The sequence below is a fragment of the Gossypium raimondii genome, chromosome 11 (assembly GCF_025698545.1).
Source record: "Gossypium raimondii isolate GPD5lz chromosome 11, ASM2569854v1, whole genome shotgun sequence".
In the NCBI taxonomy this organism is placed as follows: Eukaryota; Viridiplantae; Streptophyta; class Magnoliopsida; order Malvales; family Malvaceae; genus Gossypium; species Gossypium raimondii.
The window spans coordinates 62,828,989-62,849,845 of NC_068575.1; the positions used below are offsets into that span (position 1 = coordinate 62,828,989).

The following is a 20,857-nucleotide window of genomic DNA, read 5'->3' on the forward strand; positions in this document are numbered from 1 at the left end:
AAATCACTTTGACCCTATAACGTAACAACATAATTAAGGAATTTAACCAAAAGGAGTTTCATTACGTAAAGGCTCTATTCTAAAATTAGACCCCAAATTATACTTTTTTACACTTAAGTAATTAAAATTATCTTTTTGTTAAATTAAAATTTGTTTCATATGATATCCGATGAGAACATGCCTCATGTCATGTTTACTTGATGATGTCAACAAAAACCACAATTATCGTAAATATATTATTAATTTATTTTCTTGAAGTATGGCTCTGGACCATACGAATCCTTAAATTACTTCAACACCCTCAATCCCTCAAAGCCAAGAAGTCCAACAAAAATATCCTTAAAATAAGAAAAAATGAACACACTTGGCTATTAAATGGGAACCCCAATCCCAAGATCCCATCATCTTCTTCGTCAAGCCTCGAAAGAAGATGGAGAGAGAAGACAAGAAGTCTCTAACTTCAGCTTTGATTCAGATAACGCCAGAAAACGATGATTTCACTCTACAACAAGCAGTGAGCAGCAAGGGAATTAATGAAGTTAGAAGAAAGAAAATATGGGATGAAGTGAAGAAACAAGTATGGCTGGCAGGTCCTCTCATAGGGGTGAGCCTATTCCAGTACTGTATACAGATGATATCAGTGATGTTGGTTGGACATGCTGGGGAGCTAGCTCTCGCTGGTGCTTCAATGGGTACTTCCTTTGCTTCTGTTACAGGTTTCAGTTTGCTGGTAAGTCGGTCACTCATTATACATACTTTGTTTTAAAAGTTTTTAGAGGACCTTTTTATTGGATTCTGCAACATGGGGTTCGTCTTCTTCTTTAGTGTTGATAGTGTTTTGCTTGAGATGATTGCTAGAAAATTTGTGTGGTGTGCATGGTCGAAACGTCTACATCAATGTCTGTGTCTTTATGTGTGTACACCTCATTTTTGGCTGACATCTTAGTGCATGCCCTTGACTTTCTGGTCTAAAAATCTTTCCTTTTATTATTTTTTTTGGTTTTTGGTTTTTGTCGATATTACATTGATACGGCTGCATGATAAAAAAATACATAACCAAGATGGGTGACGTTCTTTTGAAAAAAAAAAAACCCTGAAACGGTGCGTAATGCAAAATATAAACAAAATCTTGCTCTCCAATGTATTGTGTAAATATACGTTATGCTTGCAATAGGGGTATTGATAACAAAAAAAAAAGAGGAAATTATTTGAATTTAAAAAATTCAAAACAATCCAAACCTGCAAATGTTATTTAAAATATCAAAATCTGCAATAACTCAGATGTTGTCAAAGCATGAATGAGCCTAGGCATGACTGTGACTTGAGAAAAATGCCTCGAACCCTTTCAAGCAAGACCCATTTGATCAGACACACAGTTGGTGCGTCTAGGCACGTTTTTTGTAAGGCGGTAGGCATTAGAAAAGTCCGTCTGATTGAATTTTCTTTTAATTTTTTTTCGTTGTTTTCATTTGCTATACTTTTACTAGTAAGAAAGGAATCATATCAAACTCTATACTTCTCAACATTTGAACAATATTTAACACCAAACATCGACCACAAGGAAATCATACATATTAACCAATAAAATTAGTTCATTTTTTATAGATAAACAAGACTACACCTTAGAGTTTACCTTATATATTATATATACACATAGACTTAAAAAAACTCATACATACCTATTGGTGCTTTACTTCTTTTGCATAGTTGGGAATGGCAACGGCCCTGGATACCCTTTGCGGACAATCGTATGGGGCAAAACAGTATTCAATGCTGGGCATTCACATGCAAAGAGCAATGCTCATTCTTGTAATCGTCAGCATACCCCTTGCCTTTATATGGATAAACACTACACCCATTCTACTTTTTTTCGGCCAAGATCATGAAATATCCATGGCAGCTGGAGAGTATGCTTGTTTTATGGTTCCCAGTCTATTTGCATATGGTCTCCTTCAATGTCTAGTCAAGTTCTTACAAACTCAAAATATCGTATTCCCAATGATGATATGCTCTGGAATCACAACTTTCCTTCACATTCTCATCTGTTGGGTCATGGTTTTCAAATCTGGGCTTGGGTTTAGAGGAGCAGCCTTGGCCAATTCAATCTCCAACTGGTTCAATGTCTTGTTGTTGGTGTTGTACGTTAAGTTGTCTCCTTCATGTGCTAAGACATGGACAGGATTTTCAAAGGAGGCCTTTCACAATATTTTCACTTTCCTTCGTCTTGCTATTCCATCGGCTATTATGGTCTGGTAATATCTCTTTCCTTCTCTTTACTTTTGAGATTCGAATTCTTTATGAACTAAGCCTTGGGTTAAAAGAAAAAGATCACTTTCTGATTGTGAGCACAGCTTAGAGATGTGGTCCTTTGAAATGATGGTTCTACTATCAGGTCTTCTTCCTAATCCAAAGTTACAAACTTCAGCACTCTCTATTTGGTTAGTTTTTGAGCATAAAATAGCTATTTTTCACTAACAATTTGTAAATGATTAGTGTGTTCCTCATCAATGCAATGGTTAAAACTTATTGAACATTTACATTTCCAGCCTTAACACTGCTGCCACGGTTTGGATGATACCCTTTGGACTCAGTGGTGCAGTAAGGTGAGCCCAGGCATACTGATAACTCAACATTCAGGCACTGAGTTTATCTTTCAATGCTAACTAATGTTCCATTAAATGACTTTGGACAGCACTCGAGTCTCGAATGAACTAGGAGCAGGGAATCCGGAAGCAGCACGTTTAGCTGTAAATGTTGTCATAGTAATGGCCATCTTCGAGGCCCTTTTGGTGGGATCCATCTTGATGTTGATTCGAAACATTTTGGGCTATGCTTATAGCAATGAAGTCGAAGTGGTTAAATACGTAGCAGCTTTGTTACCATTAGTAGCAACTTCAAACCTTTTAGATTCTCTTCAGTGTGTTCTCTCAGGTTTTCTCCACTTCTAACCGTCACTTGGATATATATTTCTAAAGTTTCAGAGATAGGAATACCAAAGCTAATGATGATTAATTCAGTTGGAGGTGACATAGATTTATATGATATTTCAGGCAATGCTAGAGGCTGTGGGTGGCAGAAGATTGGAGCATATATTAATTTGGGATCTTACTATATAGTTGGGATTCCATGTGCTGTTTTGTTAGCTTTTGTACTCAATGTTGGTGGAAAGGTAAAAGTTCATATCATCTTTTGTTTTGTTGCTTGGAAATGCTATGTTGATTTGGGAAATATACTTTTTGGTGATTAGGGGCTATGGCTTGGGATCATCTGTGCACTTGCAGTTCAAGTTACAAGTCTTAGTATTGTTACCATTCGAACAAACTGGGAGCAAGAGGTAAGATATTCAATCTCTCTCAATAGTTTATACTATCTCTTGTGGTTTTCTTATATTTTCATTGTTTTCTTAGGCGAGAAAAGCTACGGAGAGAGTATATGATTATGCAATTTCAGCTGAAATTGTGACATGAAGTTGTTAGGCGACCTTGAGATTTCTAGTTTGAGAAATTAGCACTTCCACGGAAGTTGAGAGACAGGATTGAATTGAATAATAGTGTTTATTATGATAGTAGCAGCTCCAGCAAGACGAATCGTTGTCTCATTTAAAGAAAAAACACATTCTACATTTACTAATGATGAAAAACACCCATATATATATATACACGAGGAGGAGTGATTAACAAATAAGATAAAGCTCTTAAATTATTCAAAAATAAACCAAATAATTAAAAATAGGAGAAAATTAAGGGATAACAAAATAATAATAATAATAAGTAAGAAGTAAGAATTAGTGTTAACATAGATAAGATTTTCAGCTCTAAAACTTTCTTCCTTCGATTAGTAATACTATGTAAGTGAGACTAAATGGTATAATATGTAATTTAATCCTTCAAGTAAATTATTATTACTATTTTTGGGGAGTATTTTCTGGAATAATTGGATCTTGTCTTGGTTTACTTCGTCATTATCAACCTCAATCACTTTCTTTCATTTGTTTTGACTTTGTTGGAGTTGTGTTCTTTGATTAGGGATAGAAATTGAATTATCTAAAATATGTTGTTGTTATTACATAAAATATCGACTTTAAATCCCATTATTTTTATATATTTTGATGTTGCCGTTTCGTGGCTAAAGATTCAACATCAAAGTGAGGATATTTAAATTTTATTCAAATATAAATATATAAAATATTACAAATGAAATCTGATGTAGTACCAGTTTTTATGAAATGAATATGGAAAGATAATGAAATTACATCTATAATTATTAAATTATTTTTAAGTTTATGTTTTACTCTCTCGATTTTAAAATTATAAAATAGTCATTGATTAATTCAAAAGTTTTCAATTATTCAAATTTTTATTTAAATTATCGAGCTATTAATTTTTTAAAATCTAAGTAACAATTCAAGAATCATTACAGTGGATTAATACTTCTACAAGTACAAAAACATACCTTAAAATCAAGTTATTTTGACAGTCATTGTCAGAGAGAGTAGAAAAATAAAAATTGTTTAGATTTTGATTCACATATTCATAGTGTTCAAAGTTATTTGACAGAAAAAAAATAAACTATAAAAAAAATAAGAATGAGAATTTTTGATTGGTGGGGCGCGTAAACAAAAGAAACCGAATAATAATAATATTAACAAAAACTTTTAATTAATCAAAACCCAATCCCCACCAAACCCCGGAGATTTTAATTAACAACGTAACTTGTTGAGCTCGAGTAAATTACTTATTCATGGAAGGAAGGTTGGAGCATACAAATCCTGAAATTACTGGTAACACCTTCAATCCCAGGCCCAGCTGAAAGCTAACATTAATGGTCAAGAGCTTCACCACATATATCTGTAACTATAATAAAAAATAACACACTTGCTTATTTTAAATGGAAAATCAAAACCTCAACAACCCCATCATCTTCTTTAGTGTGATTCAAAAGAAGATGGAGAGAGAAGAAGACAAGAAGTCGTATTTAACTTCAGCTTTGATTCAGATACCGCCTGAAAACGAAGCAGTGAGCAACAATGGAATTAATGAAGTTAGAAGAAAGAAAATAATATGGGCGGAAGTGAAGAAACAAGTATGGCTGGCAGGTCCTCTCACGGGGGTGAGCTTATTCCAGTACTCTATACAGATGATATCAGTGATGTTGGTTGGGCATCTTGGCGAGCTACCTCTCTCTGCTGCTTCAATGGCTAGTTCCTTTGCTACTGGTACCGGTTTCAGCTTGCTGGTAAGTATGTCACTCATTTATATACATGTACTTTGTTTGTTTGTTTTTTCTCTCTTTTTTTTTTTAAAATAAAGATTTAGATAACCCTTAATGTCTTCAGTTCTGAAACATGAGTTTGTCTTTGTTTTGGTTTTACTGGAGATGATGAAAGAATTTGTCCATGGTGATCTGAACGTCTACGTCAATATATATATGTTTGTGTTTATGTGTAAAGGTGTTACTGGTGGGAATTAGAGCAGGGGTAAAACAAAAGATATAGGTAACGTGGTTGTTAGATAGTCGTATCAAATGGACAAGCAGCATAATATTCGTTAATCAAATTTAATTATTAAAGCTTTATTGAAATCTTTCATTTTATGAGTATGTATACACAATAATATATCATCTAAAGTTATAAAATTCAATTTTATGATTTCGTTTTCATGTTATCATTTAGTTCATTATCAATATTATTTTCAATTAATTTGTATTTGATGCAAACTGTTTAATTTTACATATTATCAGAAAATCAAATGAAGTGAAATTATTTTTAAATGATGAGTTATTATCTCTTGTAATTAATAGAATTATATTTTTTTTCATTAAATATTAAAAATTTTTAGCCAATTTCAACAATTGTGAGCAGCTTAGAGATGTGGTCGTTTGAAATGATGGCTCTGTTATCAGGTCTACTTCCTAATCCAAAGTTACAAACTTCAGTGCTCTCTATTTGGTTAGTTTTGAGCATCAAATAGCTATTTTGAGCTAAAAATTCGTAAATGATTAGTGTGTTTCTTACCAATGCAATTGTCGAACTTATTCAAGATTTCCATTTTCAGCCATAACACTTCTTACACGGTTTGGATGATACCCTTTGGGCTTAGTGGTGCAGTAAGGTGAGGCATCCTTATAACATTTCCAATTTCAGCCATTTTACTTATCGTTTTCTTAATGAGTTGGGACATTTTGTACAGCACTCGAGTCTCAAATGAACTAGGAGCAGGGAATCCGGAAGCAGCCCGTTTAGCTGTAAATGTTGTCATAGTTGTGGCGATTTGCGTGGGCCTCTCGGTGGGATCGATCTTGATATTGATTCGAAATATTTGGGGACATGCTTATAGCAATGAAGTAGAAGTGGTTAAATATGTAGCGGTTATGATGCCATTAGTAGCGACTTCAAACTTTTTAAGACTACCTCCAGTGTGTTCTCTCAGGTTTTCTCTCACTTACAGCTTAATGATGATAAAAGTATATTACTACACTTTTATCTTTCACTTAGAACTTCATGATGATAAAAGAGCTTAACTTAATTAATCGCCTTAAACATGACATCCATAGATCTAGGTTTTAATTTCCAACATCTTATTATTTAGTATTAATATGAAATTAAATTTCAGGCAATGCTAGGGGATGTGGATGGCAGAAGATTGGAGCATACATCAATCTGGGATCTTATTATATAGTTGGAATTCCATGTGCTGTTTTGTTAGCTTTTGTACTCAATGTTGGTGGAAAGGTAAAAGCTCATATCTTCTTTCCTCTTCTTGCTTGCAACCGCTATATTGATTTGGGCAAGAATTAAAAGATATAAATGGCGAATAGGGGCTATGGCTAGGACTCATATGTGCTCTTGCTGCTCAAGCAACTGGTCTTAGTGTAGTTACCATTCGAACGAACTGGGAGAAAGAGGTAAGATAGTCAATCTCTCTCCATAGTTAGATCATCTATGATTTGCTATATACGTATACATATACATATATTCATCCTTACACACACATTGCTTTTTTTAGGCACAAAAAGCTACGGAAAGAGTATGCCACTATGCAAATGAAAGTTGTATCGTGAAGTTGGTTCTTTAATCATATCTCGTTTAACGACAATGAAATTTTTGACTATTTCACATGACGCATGTTGTTAATGGTACTTAATTATTGAAAAATATGATTAGCAGAGTAGAATCTATCTATTTATTTAATGCAGTACTATCTTGGATTCCACTGCGAAGGCAATATGACACCTAAACAAACAGTTCCTTTATGGCCGGCCAGCTGGCTTTGGGAAATAAGCAAAGCTAATGGAATCCAAAGCAAAGCATTCAAGGATTAAAACAAAAATATAAAACAGAGAGCAAATAGATTTTTTAACCAAACTAATTGAACACCACCAGTGACTATAAAATGGAGAACGGGTGCAAGGAATCAAGTTCACACTACATTTATTTATTTATATGCTATGCTATGATATATCATACTATACTAAGCTTTACTATACTATACTATACTATACTATACTATACTGTACTATACTATACACCCATCTCATATGAAATGTATAAATACCCGCAAAGTACAATCAGAGCAGCATCATTAATCATCTCATCTTCCCATAAATACTATTACATAAAGCATATTTGTAATGCAATTATCTAAAGCAACTATTCATATGGTTCCTGGAGATGGTGTCCTGCTGCCACTGGATTAGGTATACGAGTTTGTACCTGTCAACGTATGTATATTAGCATATTAGTAATATGTATATGTTACCATGTTGCTAACGAAGGGTTTATGAAAACAAGTGCAGTCCCTTTGACCGTATGACAAAAAAAAAGGGTCTGCTACTTGCCATAACCGACTGCATTAATCTAATAGCATGGAATACCATGAGTAATCAACGTAGTTTAAACCACATAATGCATAATGCATGCATCGACAGCAAGATCCCAATCCAAAAAGCACAAACACACAGTATCAACTCCATAATTTCTTTAACACAATCCCCAATTCCCCAACTAGCAATACTTAGGTGACAAAATGATCCCAACCCTTCTTATTTTATTTTTGTCCTTTCTCAGTGCTTTGTTATCTATACATTGGACAAATACCGTGCGAAAATCACCCTAACCCAATAAAAACTTCAAGTAGCAGAAATAGCCAACCTTTATATTCTCGCCTCTAAGAACAAAATTGTTTTAAGCAACAGGAAGATCAGTGACTTTTCCCACTGCAATGGTTTTTCCTGTATAGATACAACAATTCATAAGACCCCATGGCTCCCAAGAATGAATATTTATCAACAATGGAGGAAAAAGAAAAAAAGCTTTTTCTGTTACCTTCTGTACGAAGAGTGAACCTCCCAAGTTGAGGAAAATCTGAGAACTTCTCAACACAAATTGAGTTGTTAACCTAAAAAAAAGAAAATAGTATTTATCAAGCCCCACGACAAGACATATGGAGATCAATGCAGCCAATGTATTCAGTTCTGAAACTTCCTTTTCTTCAATTAATAACACTATCCATAACTCACACGATGTGCAAAGAAAGAATAAGAATCAAACTAATAGGTTAATATGACATAATGACAGTTCAATCTACTTAGAGAATTAGGCACCAGCTGCCTGATTCTAATTAATTCAAGTATTTTTTTTATCATATATGGAGCCCCAGAAATAGAATTGTATGTGGCTTATCATTAGTTAATAATGCTATCCTACTATTTCTGTTTCTACTCTTCTTGAAAGAAGACAAGATCTTCAATTAGTTCCTACCTTAGACAATTATAGCCCCTCCCCAACTACCCCTCCTTCCCCCAAAAATTACTTGTTTACACAAAAAACTGAACGGACAAAAAACAAATAACCATTTTGGTATATTAAAAGAATTCCGAACCTGAACACGACATACAACAACAGCACCATTCTTCACAAAAAGAACTTTCTTTTTCATGGGTTTCCTTGTTTTTGGATCAATTTGCTGTAATAGTTCAACTATCTCGCATTCCTCAACAACGGAATGAACATGCAAGACAGCCTTATAGCCAGCTGTAAAAATAGCCTAAACAGTAAAAACATCCAATCATTATACTTGAAATGTATCGAGTTTATTGATTAAGGAATACAGAAAATAACATTCACTCATACATTCTCAAGCAACTCAAGAATCTGCAGCTGGGCTGTAAATTCAGTGACAGCAGGTATTGGTTTTACTGCACAAAGCAAAAATAATATTAAACCCCAAAACTAATGGAGAAGTAGAACTTAATTTTAATAAAAAACAATCAAGACAACAGAAAGGAATTCTAAAAGTTATCGCAGAACTCCAAGGAAAACTTACCAACGCTTGACAGGACAAAACCCGACAATATGTCCTCTTCTTCAATCCCAGATAATCTAACCCGTAAATTTTCACCAGGTCCTGCACACCTGACCTTACTTTCATCACAATATACAGCTACAACTTTCACTTGAGCCTGAAATACATGCATAAAATCCTCAGACCCCACATAATTTTAAAAAATAATAAACATATACACACAAAAATAATTAAAAAGTTCCAAAGCGAAAGCACCTTGTTTGGCATAACTAATAAGGAATCACCCTCACACACACTGCCAGATTCTACCTTTCCCATAACAACAGTACCCATGTCTTTGAATTTGTCAATTATAGGCATCCTACAGACGAATAGCAACAAATCAACAGATGCATCATAAAATAAGATGGACAAGAATTCAGAAATGCATGCTAATTGAAGATGGCAGGAACTAGAACCAAACGCATAAGTAGTGAGGGCAGTAATCCTGCTCTGGAAGATAAGACTATAGATCAATACCTAAATGGACCTTTGGGGTCTCTAAGAGGAACTTCAATACAATCAAGGGCTTCAAATAGGCAAGGACCATTCCACCAAGAGCATATACTCTTATCTACTCTTGTTTTCATGTTTGAACCAAGAAGACCAGATATTGGTAGGAACTGAACGTCTGCACGTTCAAAAAAGAATAACCAATAAAATAACTGGTTTTAAAGCATTAATTATATTCTCAGCAAATTAAGCAAGAATATAACATAGAATATAAATCTCATTAAGTTAAAAAGCCTGAGACAGATTACATAAATGAAAAAAATTTACAAATTTAAAAAAATGGAGGAAAACGATACTCTGTTTTTGAAAACTAAAACAGAGCAACTTTTCCTCTGTTTTTAAACAACAGAGAGATGCTTTAGGATAGGAGGAAAGAATTAAAAGAAGATTAAGAATATTATTGAAAATTAAGAATACATAAGGTATTTAACTTTCAAAATTAGGGAAAAAAAGAAGAAATAAATTGTAAACTAATTGAAACCAGCTTTTTTGTTGCTTGGACTGGAGTCAATATCCCACTACGTCATTGTTATGACATAAAGGACCAGTTCTACAATCTCGAAAACATCACCAAGAAAATATTGCAACTTGCAAATTGTTAAAAAGCAACACTTTGAATACCTTTCTTCACATTATAACCCGAAGACTTCAGAAAAGGTGTCATCTTTGACTCAATTTCATCGTACCTGAGGAATAAGACATCTATCAATACAATATGAAAATCCACAACAAAAAATGTACACAAAGGACAGCAAACAAGCTAAGACTAGTTATGAAAACGCATGCAAAACACCTTTCTTTAGACCAGTTGACAGTGGGGTCATCCATCTTATTAACTACTACAAGTAGCTTTGCAACACCCAAAGTCTTTGCCAACTGCACATGTTCACGCGTTTGCCCACCCCTCTCGTATCCGGTTTCAAATTCTCCTTTACGAGCAGAAATCACCTAATAAAGAGACGAGGAAGTGTAAAAATTCAAAACATGCAATTCGTACATTGTATTAAGGCATTAAAAGGAAAGGCACTAGATCTAACTTACCAACACACCAATATCGGCTTGGGATGCACCACTGATCATATTAGGAACATAACTTTTGTGACCCTAAGTGGTCAATGCAAAACTGTAGTTAGTCTTAATTAAAAAGAAAAAAACGTATCCAAATCTGAATTCAAGTAGATGCATTACACTTGAGAAAAAAAATTAATTTTTTAAAATGTGAATAGTGTTCTATAGTGTAAAACAGGTGCTAAATGAAAACACTTCAACAAAGCCACAAAAAAGGTTACAGAAAATATCTCAATTTTGAAAAGTATTATCAATTATCCTACAAACAATTAAATAGTGAATAGAAGACAGGATTGATTTAAATGAAAAAGGAATAACAATATAATTCCAAGGCAATCTCCTTACTGGCGCATCCAAAATAGTAAATCTAGTGGTCTCAGTCTCAAAGTGTGCTCTTCCAACCTCAACAGTTTTACCCTGCAATAAGTAATTCAAATTTAATTAATGCTCAGATAAACAGTAGTTTAGATAATCATGAATAAATGTAGACAGTATAATAAAAATAAGATCCAGAAATATTAACTACAGCTACTACACATATTCTCAAAGTTGGTAAAATCATTTTCCCATTATACGGTACCTTAACTCTCTCTTCTTCATTCGTGTCCATAATATAAGCCATATACCTAAGACAAGGAATAGTCAAGTCAGTTAATGAAATAGCTGAAAATCCTCAGCATGCAAGGCATTATTGTTTGTCATTATTTCCAAGTAGTAAACTAAGAAAATATTGGATGTAGGTGAGTGTATTAGCATGCATGTGTGTGCATCTCAGACAGAGTGAATAATTATAAAATCAATAGAACGAAATTACTGATTTGAATTGTAATAGTATACTAATACCTTCAAAACAAGTTCTATAAAAGAACAAATCCCAGTATTGGCATGCTCTTTCGGAAAACAAATGTAGATGGAACAGCATTGATTTCCACTATCTAAGTTATGAAGCAAACCTATGGCTCACCAGCTTTCTCTACTTTTATCCTTCGCTTCTTTCTCATACTTATGGATTGTACGGTCATCGACCTGACCACTGAGGAAGAGTATCTGGCCTCCAGTTGTAGACTTACCAGCATCTAAAAATCAAATAAAATAGATTCAAAACATACAGTGGAGATCATTTAGTTATTTTATACTGAACAAGATTCTGCTGTAAAGGGATTCTAAATTACATTGATAACCAGCAGTATTTGATAATTTCTTTTGGGAAAAAAAGGAAAAATGAATTACAAATAAACATTTTTCTTTTTAATTTGTGTAGTTTTAAAAGGCATACTGCAACTCGTCAATAGAGACTGGGCATTGGTTCCTCATCATTTGTGGGTGTCTTTTTAAATCTCTAATTTAGAAGCTTAGAAATCTGTTAATTATTTATTCTTTTAGTCCACCATAAGCAGCATTAGCTTGAAACTAAAACTCTCTTTATAAGGCTACAATCAATAGGTTCAAGGTAACACTGAATTATACAAAAAGAAAAAGTAGCATTATATTTATGCAAGTTCACAATTTAATTCTAACCAGGTGGTCCTAGTTATATTAAACTTATAACTGCTTTAGAGAATTCATACAATTGGCTGATATATTTGAACTCACAAAAACAAATAATAAATAACGGTCTTAAGAGGTTGATAGTACAATTTTGAACTGTTTCCCTAGCTTAGCATACACTGTCGTAATGGAATTAATATGTAATGCAACCCAACTTTAACAAAACTATAAAGTAATAATACCTACCAACATGACCAATAAACACAACATTCAAGTGGCGCTTCTTATTTGCTTCCATCTCTTCCTGTGCTTCAGCATCCTCCAAAGCAACTACTTCCTTGTTTTTCACTGCACAACCAAATTATAAATTAGAAGATGACAATTGTAATATTAAAGTGAAAGACATTATACACATAACCCAGGAAGGTAGAGAAAAGGGAAGGAACCTTTTGGCTCTGCCTGGCCTGGCTGAGATCTTCCATGAACCTCATCCTTCATGCCTGAAACCATCAACAGCAAAGATATCAAAAATTTTCTGAATAAAACTCAACTGAGAAACAAAAGTTTGTCATGAGCAGAAAAAAATACTCGACATTTAGCAAAAGAAATAAGAGCAAGAAGAAAAGTTAGACAAAAAAGAAGAACAGTTTGCAAAGTTAGACAAAAAAGAAGAACAGTTTGCATCTAAGTTCCACAAGATTAGTGATCTAAAAAAATAGTAAAAGAAAAAGGTAATTGCCAAGTATACCTTTACCGCCTGCACATTGTGAAATAATAAAATAGAAAAAAGAGAGTCAATGAAAGACTTAAATTCATCAATATAGAAAACAAGTACATAATGCAACTGGGTTTGCTATGTTACATTGAATCTTCATTTATCCTACTATGCATGTGTCCTGCGATTCTTAAATGGTTAATTTAGAGGTGAATGATGCAGATATCTTAATTGTAAAAGACTGACAAGAACTACATCAAATAAATGGCGTCTGAAACCAAATAATAAGTTCATGCAACATAGCTGACATAAACCCTAACCTAATTGAAATCATCACTGCAGTTCACACACAGCTGAAGTGTGCATGCAGCAATACAAATTCCCCATCGCATCTAAGGCACGCAGAAAATACAGCACCTGGAGATCTCTCATCAATTCTAATAGTAGCATCAAATACTATCGAACAATGCAACATGCAGGATAACATAAGATTCACTCACATAAGGATCAAAACATCTCATTAGATCTTAGTCTCACAAATAAAAAGAGAAGTTATCCATTTTTTATGCAAATTAACTGCTACTTCAAAACATAGACGGAGTTAGTTAGTATAAAAACGCTAATGTGCCATTGTAATGATAGCAAAAAATGTAATTTAAAAAAGTTTTAATATTGAAATTATAAAATGAATTTCCACAATGACAATCTTGCCTCCTCTAATTCTCTCCAATTCTCTTCTTCTCCACAACCTTGATTAGTGTAACAAGACAAGGACCACAATAAATACAAAGTTCAAGGATACTACCAACCTTCCACCTCAACCTCCACCTCCACCTCATCTTCCTTTTCAACTTTTTCCAGTTTTGCATCTTCAGGATTGACCACATCATTATTATCTTCTGTTAAGAGTCAATAGAACTCAAAAAAAAAAGAAGAAGAAGAAGAAGTAGAAAAGAGAAGACTATCTAATTCATATACATTAAGTGTACTACCTGCAGAGTCAAGCTGCAATGCACGGATCTCGGCCTCAATATCTACGAACGAATTAAAAAAAGAAAAACAGAGAAATTGTTGACTTGTTAATTCCAATAATTACCAATCTTCACAACTGCCCCGTACAAAAGAAATAATGATTATATCATTTACAAACAAAAATTTTTAGAGGATATGAGAAAACCATTTACGGTAGCTTGTCCACATAAGATGCAGATCGAGGGATGCACATGTTAAAAGGATGAAAAGAATCGACGTAGCTCATGGTAAAAGGTGGAAGGTAGCAAAAATAAGATGGTTGGAAGTGATAAATCATTATATCCATTCCAACTTTAAAATTCGATGGTTAAAGATAAAAATGTGTCTTTTCGTTCTTGTAGCCATCCCCAAATATAATGAATTAAGACTTGTTGGTTTGGTTTATTATTACAAATAAATTTCATATGATTTAGAACGCTACTCAACAAAACAGGCTATACTTCATCAACTCAAATACTTCAATTCATTTCATACTTTGAACGCTTAAACATCTCAATTATCAGAAAACGGCAGCTCTCATCTCCTAAAACGCATTGAGAAGAACAAATTCAATTCATACAATTTTATATGTAAATATAAAAAAGAAGAGAATAAAATCAAGTTAAATTGTCGATGAAACCAGATCAAAATTCCAAATAATCAGCGAGTAAATCGAGCAGATTCATAATAAAGGAATAAAACACAATCGATACAAACATAGAATCCGAAAATGGAAAAAGAAAAAGAAGAAAGAAACATGCAGAAGCATACCCATGGGTGCCGAGAGAAGGGGAAAATGTGTAAAGACACTAGGGTTTCGCGGCAAACAACAAAGAGAGAATTCGGAGCTTTTTGTAGCGTAAGATAACAAAACTACAGAACTGAGTTGGTTCTTTATATATTGCGTGATACGGTTTGTTTTCGCGGATTTGCCAAACACGACGTCGTGTCCCTAAGGAACGGATTTTCCCGGTGACACCTCTCACTAGAACCTCATTCACTTTATTGTAAAAAAAGGAAAAAAAATCTTGTGCGGTATTCTTGGAACCGGACCTGGCCTTCTTGGATATGGAGGAATAGATTGTTATACGAGTTAATTACATCAAATATTTTACATTATATCGTTAAATAAGACATCACACATATTTTAAAATATTTTTAAAAATATTGTAAAAATCATGATATTGAAGTTTTCAAAACTTTCACAAAAATTATAGTTTAGTCTTTTTTTAATTTTATTTTTTTTAATTTTAAAGATAAAATTTTACTCTTTCTTATTAATTTTATTTTAAATTATATCACAAAATTTTACATGACTTAATTGATAAAATATCAAGAGTTTGAAAATATAATTAAAATATTTTGAAATTCGAGAATCAATTTTAAAAATTAGACTATTAACATTTGTTATATCAATCCAAATAAAGAAATTGAATTTAATTTTGAATAAACCACTCAACCAATAAATATAATTGAACCAATTTTAAAATTTACTCTTTATGAATTTATAATTAATTAATATTGAATTGATACAAATCCTATTTTAAAACATTGGAAATTGCAATGAGTTAATATTGATGGAATCCATGGTACATGATGGAAGCCTCATCTCGACATTGGTTTTGATTTTTAGTTAATGTTATTGGGACAAGAAAACCCATACGAGCATGAAATAAAGACTGATTAGTATAAAACCTCTTATTTCTTACCCAGAAAACCAATGTGCTTTTGTTATCCTACATTCATTTCATTCTCCAATTTCCAAGTGCATTCATTCAGATAAAAAGGAGCAATAAATTATAAGAAAATAATAGGCAAAAAGGTGGGAGAGAGTTACCCAGTCTAGCTCAACATAATAAGATTAATATACTAAGCATGCACAGTCCCAGTTCCACTCTTGGAAGAAATAAAACTGTGGAATTTAACCACAACTATAAACAACTTAAAAGAAAAATGGGAAAAAGAAACCTTAAACTTTGTGATAAAAATTCCTCTTAAAGAAAACATGTCATTCGATATCACCTTCAGATGATTGCACCTGGAGGATGCTTGATGGAGAGTCATTTTCATCATTTGTCACTTGAGCAGTATCCACTTTCCTCCTCTTGCTACTTCTTTCTGTTTCGCAATCAAGTGGAGGATTCTGAGAGTCACCTTCTGGATCAACATTCTCATTTTTCTTACCAGTTTCGCCATCACCAGAATCCAAGTCTGCATTTTCATCCGATCCATTTATCTGTTCTTCACTCAACTCTTCGGCAGTTTCCTGATTCTCCTCACTCTTTTCTTTCAACGATTCAATCACGTCCATTAGTTCTCGATTGACCTGACAATTTAATTCCATATGGTATTTAAACTACGTTCAAAGTTACTACATACATTCAGCAAGTAAAGCACAAGACATTATGCACTCTTGAAATTGGGTAAAAGAAAAAAATTGAAAGATGCACCACACCTGAAGATTTTGAAGGAATTCAGAGATATCAGTTGGGCAAGAAGGACAGTTCAGGACATTCTTTTGTGATCTAAGTGTCCGGCCACCTTTGTTCCTCTCTCTTACAGCAGTCTTACCAGCAAATGCACCTTCAAAGCATGACTTGCAGAAATTGTGGGCACAAGGAGTTGTAACTGGGAGATTCATAACTTGACGACAGATTTGACAACTAAACTCTGCACAGAAAACATATGAAGTCAACACAGAACACCCTTGGGAGGTGAATTATGCTGTTTTGCATTATTTTGAATTAATAGAATCAGTTCTCTCCTCTATCTGTTTTTATTTTGACCTTATGATTGATCCATTCCTCTCATTGCTCACTGCCTTCTACTAATTCCACATTAAACAATGAATACAAAAGACTATGAAACAAGCTACAGATTCTTCTAGTTACTAGACAAGACATGCAGACTAGGGACAGGATAGCAAAGGCAGATAACTCATGACAGGAGAATGAGAAAACCTTTCAGGAGTCTCTCTCTTATACTTGTATTATGTGCTTTCCTTATAGTTTTCCTTGCCCTTTTCCTTTCTTCAAGATCAGCTGCATTCACTGGCTTTTTGCTAGGAGGTGGAGATTTTTTCCACTTCCAACGACTGTCTTCCTCCTGATTGAATTAATAACATACAGAAAAATATAAAGCTTACAGATAAGAGAACCTGATTGTAGATGATAATGAAGACCAAACTCAGAAAAGGGAGTTGAGGTGTTTCACTAGTTAACTTATATCCAGCAGATAAAACCTTATCCATAACAGAAACATTAATCTAAAGAAATCAATGAATACAAGGTCATCTCTTACATCAAAGTCCCATGATGGACTTTCCTTTCTCTCAAATACATCAGTAGCCTTCTTCAGCTCAGGAATAGCCGGTAATGGCCTAGGTCGATCCCCATGCTCATCACTACAGTAAGTTCAAGAAATCTTAGTGGAGAAGAGAAGAGAGGGCAGGAGGCAATTTAAGCATATTGAAGGCACAAACCTTGTCCATGGGGCAGGCTCATTGTCACATCTTACAAACAAATACCGGCAAACTTTAAACCCCTAATTGAGGAAATGCTATCAGCAAAGTAATTTACAGAAGCTTAGTATAGCAGACAACTTTGATGTGTGGTAAAACATGGTACCTGTATTCCAACCTTTCGCCAACATTTTTCAATCCTATAGACCCCATCATATCTCACCCCTTTCTCGGGAGCATACGAAGATCGTTTTTCTTTGTGTGACCTACATATCAATACACAAGCTTTTATCAGGTAAAATCATGTAGGCTATTGTGACAAGACTATAGACTCAACAAGAACCGACTAAAATGGAGTGATTTCAACCAGGAAAAAAATTACATATAGCCTCCGGAACCTTCAAACTAAAAATGCCAACCTATTAGTTAAGCTCCAAATGCCCTATATACATAACAGACAATCACTTACAGAAACAAAAAGTTAAACTACAAATAATGAGACTTGCCTTACAACTCGAACAGGATAACCGTGTTTGCAACTTACACGCAAAGCCTCATTCATCTTCTCAAATTTTTGGTCAAATGACTGCTCCTTGCTTGTTCTCTTATTTCCACTAAGATCTCTACCTCCACTGACATTAAGAACAACAAAAACAAACAATTGTCAAATGCATACATGCATAAATGTCAACGGATAAACTTAAGCTTACCAGAAAAAGATAATAATTATTGACAACAGTTTTGACTAATGTCAGCATGCTATGAATGCAGCAGAACAGATCCTTAAGTTCTTCTCAGAACCAAAAAAGAATAACAGCCACTACCACATAGAACGTTCACTGAAGCTACATCAACCATGCTTATCTACCATACTTTCTACCCTTGTTTTCATTAGGAACACTATGAAGTGCAACATTAAAACAACAATCAACCTTGGAATGTTGGAAAAGGCAAAGAAAATTTACATGCAGGCCTCCTAGAAACAGTCAAATGAGAGTTGAACTATGAAAATTCCCCTTCCAATCCAAAGAATTTAGTAGCCTCTTTAGTAGAGGAAAAAATATTAGAGTTACCTTGACACCCTACAACCAACTGTTCTTGAACAAAGAACTGAGTGGCTACTAAACATCAAAATAAACTGCACCAGCAGTTATTACACTCATTTGCCTTTATAAGTTTCCTTTATGAGCAAATGCAATGAAAATGATGAGTTAGCTTATTACGATCATGTATAACAAACCTTCCAGTGTAGAGAAACCACTCTCCATGATCCTCATCATCCTCGTAACCTCCTGAGAGTGCCACTGACTGAGAACCATGGTTTGACTGACCAGCAATACCAGCAACATGTGGAAGGTGAGCACCCCATTGCCGGCATTCCAATCTATCTTCCCAGCATTCACCAACAAGAACGCCTTGATTTCTAGCTGGATCATTTTCAGCAGTGATAGGCCCAAAATGATCAGGTGGTACAGTCACAAATATCTTCCCACTAGCAGCATTTGCTTTGCCAGCTTTTTGTGCTCGCTCTGTAGTGAAAGCCTTGTCAGGTCGATCTTGGTTGTGTATAAAATGGTAAACCTTCAGAGGCCCAGCTGCAACATTTGATTTGGATAGCTTTGCCATTCTGATAACAGATACAAGTGTAGAATTAATACGAGGTTGGCTTGCCATTTTTGAAGGAATTGTTGACCGGCATTTTGCACAAGTATGCTTTCCTTGGCCTATCCATTTCTGGAAGCATTTAAGGCAGAAATTGTGGCCACATGGTGTCTGAAACAGCATGAATAAGACATATATCAATATTCAATATCAATGAACAGGTAATCATTTCACCCTTAAGGAGATGATCTAACTGCATAATCCATCAAAAGTAAACTAAACCCCTTTCCAGCTTTGAAGATGAAACCAATGACACCCTATTCCAATGGCTATATATGCTTCACCCTTAAAGAATGAAATAATCTATTCAAATTGCATAACAACCCACTTTTAATAGTACATACTAACAGACCAGGTAAAACTAAATAATCAAAAACAAAATATGAAATGCAGCTTGAAATAGTAACATCACTTAACATGGCAAACTAGATTTACCTTTTAGAGCTAAAGAATAAGATTAGTCTAAAAAATACTTCAGTTTGGCCAATTGAACATCTGAACAAAATAATATATGAAGTAAATATTGAAAACAAAAGTAAGACAATCGAAATAACAAACAAAAAATAAAGCACCATAGAGAAGAGAAAAAATGGACTAAACTAGGTAATATCTAATGAAATAGGCAGGACATTAACAACCCTCTGCAACATAGAAAAAGAGAATACGAACCGTAACAGGCCTGTCAGGTAACTGCATGCAAAACGAACAGTTTATGCTTCCATCAAGAACATCCAAAACAGAGCTCTCCTTCTCCTTCTCCTTCTCCTTACCTTTCTCTTTATCACCATCTTCTTCAACTCTCCCACTCAACAACTCCTGCCTCTTCCTCGCCTTCTCCTTCTCTGTCAACGACTCATCCGCCTCTATTGCCTTTATCGCCGCAAAAAGCTCACTGGAGCTTCCATCTATGGCGACCGAGGCTGAAGGAAGAGGATCGCCGGAGCAATCAGGGCAGTGCCATTGTAAAGTAGAAGCTAGGGTTTCGGGCGGAGAAGCTAAGCAGGCCACGTGCCACGGAGTGGCGCACGTGCTACAAGTGAGGGTTTCTTCCGTCGGAGGAGTAACCTTACAGCGCATACACGCGCCGTCGCCGTCGCAAGGAAGCTGAAAAACATGGTGCGCCATTAACAAATAACAACAACAACAACAAGAAAAGTTTGAATCCACAGTATAAGAGCCGTTGGATTTTGGGACGGGATTTTTTAGAGGATTATAAAGAGAGGTAAATTGGGGGGGAAAGAGGGAAAACTAAGATTCAGAAAGGCGGGGATCCAAAATGGAAATTTTGAGAGGTTTTGAATTTCGAGAGGGGAAGCACTAAATTTACACCAATTGACTATATTGTCCTTCTACTTTTCTTCTTTTTACCTTTCTGCCATTCAATTGTCGTTCGTTTCGTTTACTTTTTGCTTGTTAAACCATTTATGGGACAGTTTGCACTTGGAGATAAAGTAATCTTTTATTTCACATCCCTCATTTATTGATAATTGATTTGACTTACATATCTACTTTCATTAAAAATATTATATACTTACCGTAAAAAAACCATTTCCTTCTTAAAAATTGACCAATATTTGCATACAGTCGTTTGAATCTATA

At 34.4% G+C, this 20,857-nt stretch overlaps 3 protein-coding genes and 1 pseudogene across 3 annotated transcripts; 2 read left to right on the top strand and 2 right to left on the bottom strand.

Annotated features, from left to right (window-relative positions):
* Window positions 1–315: 315 nt before the first annotated feature.
* On the top strand, window positions 316–3,565 carry LOC105801719 (protein DETOXIFICATION 16). The gene is made up of 8 exons (XM_012632963.2): window positions 316–730; window positions 1,708–2,252; window positions 2,352–2,438; window positions 2,547–2,603; window positions 2,693–2,931; window positions 3,051–3,169; window positions 3,248–3,334; window positions 3,408–3,565. The coding sequence occupies exons 1-8, from the start codon at window positions 431–433 to the stop codon at window positions 3,465–3,467; spliced, it is 1,494 nt and encodes a 497-aa protein (XP_012488417.1). The 5' UTR covers window positions 316–430; the 3' UTR covers window positions 3,468–3,565.
* A 154-nt stretch (window positions 3,566–3,719) lies between these two features.
* Window positions 3,720–7,193, top strand: LOC105800874 (protein DETOXIFICATION 16-like; annotated as a pseudogene).
* A 210-nt stretch (window positions 7,194–7,403) lies between these two features.
* On the bottom strand, window positions 7,404–15,194 carry LOC105801718 (uncharacterized). Its single transcript, XM_012632957.2, has 19 exons — window positions 14,908–15,194; window positions 14,118–14,159; window positions 13,935–14,024; window positions 12,857–12,910; window positions 12,657–12,758; window positions 11,887–11,998; window positions 11,503–11,548; window positions 11,268–11,339; window positions 10,896–10,958; window positions 10,648–10,802; window positions 10,476–10,540; window positions 9,822–9,972; window positions 9,558–9,663; window positions 9,324–9,459; window positions 9,131–9,195; window positions 8,880–9,044; window positions 8,324–8,396; window positions 8,150–8,229; window positions 7,404–7,711 (listed from the first exon to the last, which is right to left on the bottom strand). Exons 1-18 carry the CDS (start codon window positions 14,909–14,911, stop codon window positions 8,183–8,185), a joined length of 1,548 nt encoding a protein of 515 aa, XP_012488411.1. The 5' UTR covers window positions 14,912–15,194; the 3' UTR covers window positions 7,404–7,711; window positions 8,150–8,182.
* Window positions 15,195–15,949: 755 nt separating this feature from the next.
* LOC105801716 (E3 ubiquitin-protein ligase ORTHRUS 2) lies at window positions 15,950–20,558 on the bottom strand. Its single transcript, XM_012632956.2, has 9 exons — window positions 19,928–20,558; window positions 18,837–19,369; window positions 18,103–18,228; window positions 17,763–17,862; window positions 17,618–17,679; window positions 17,437–17,539; window positions 17,097–17,241; window positions 16,592–16,806; window positions 15,950–16,462 (listed from the first exon to the last, which is right to left on the bottom strand). The coding sequence occupies exons 1-9, from the start codon at window positions 20,381–20,383 to the stop codon at window positions 16,145–16,147; spliced, it is 2,058 nt and encodes a 685-aa protein (XP_012488410.1). The 5' UTR covers window positions 20,384–20,558; the 3' UTR covers window positions 15,950–16,144.
* Window positions 20,559–20,857: the final 299 nt, after the last annotated feature.

Bases quoted from the DNA above. Each gene is read 5' to 3' on its own strand.
- LOC105801718 (XM_012632957.2), bottom strand. The intron at 9,045-9,130 runs GTATGAGTGAAT...TTTACTGTTTAG, and splicing joins TTCTTGAGTTGCTTGAGAAT to GCTATTTTTACAGCTGGCTA. The intron at 8,397-8,879 runs GTTCGGAATTCT...TCTTTTTTTTAG, and splicing joins TTGTTGTATGTCGTGTTCAG to GTTAACAACTCAATTTGTGT.
- LOC105801719 (XM_012632963.2), top strand. From the start codon at position 431: ATGGAGAGAGAAGACAAGAAGTCTCTAACTTCAGCTTTGATTCAGATA. The intron at 2,439-2,546 runs GTTAGTTTTTGA...TTACATTTCCAG, and splicing joins ACTTCAGCACTCTCTATTTG to CCTTAACACTGCTGCCACGG. The intron at 3,335-3,407 runs GTAAGATATTCA...TTGTTTTCTTAG, and splicing joins GAACAAACTGGGAGCAAGAG to GCGAGAAAAGCTACGGAGAG.
- LOC105801716 (XM_012632956.2), bottom strand. From the start codon at position 20,383: ATGGCGCACCATGTTTTTCAGCTTCCTTGCGACGGCGACGGCGCGTGT. The intron at 17,863-18,102 runs GCAAGTCTCATT...ATTGATATGTAG, and splicing joins TATCCTGTTCGAGTTGTAAG to GTCACACAAAGAAAAACGAT. The intron at 17,540-17,617 runs GTTTGTGCCTTC...AACTTACTGTAG, and splicing joins GAGCCTGCCCCATGGACAAG to TGATGAGCATGGGGATCGAC.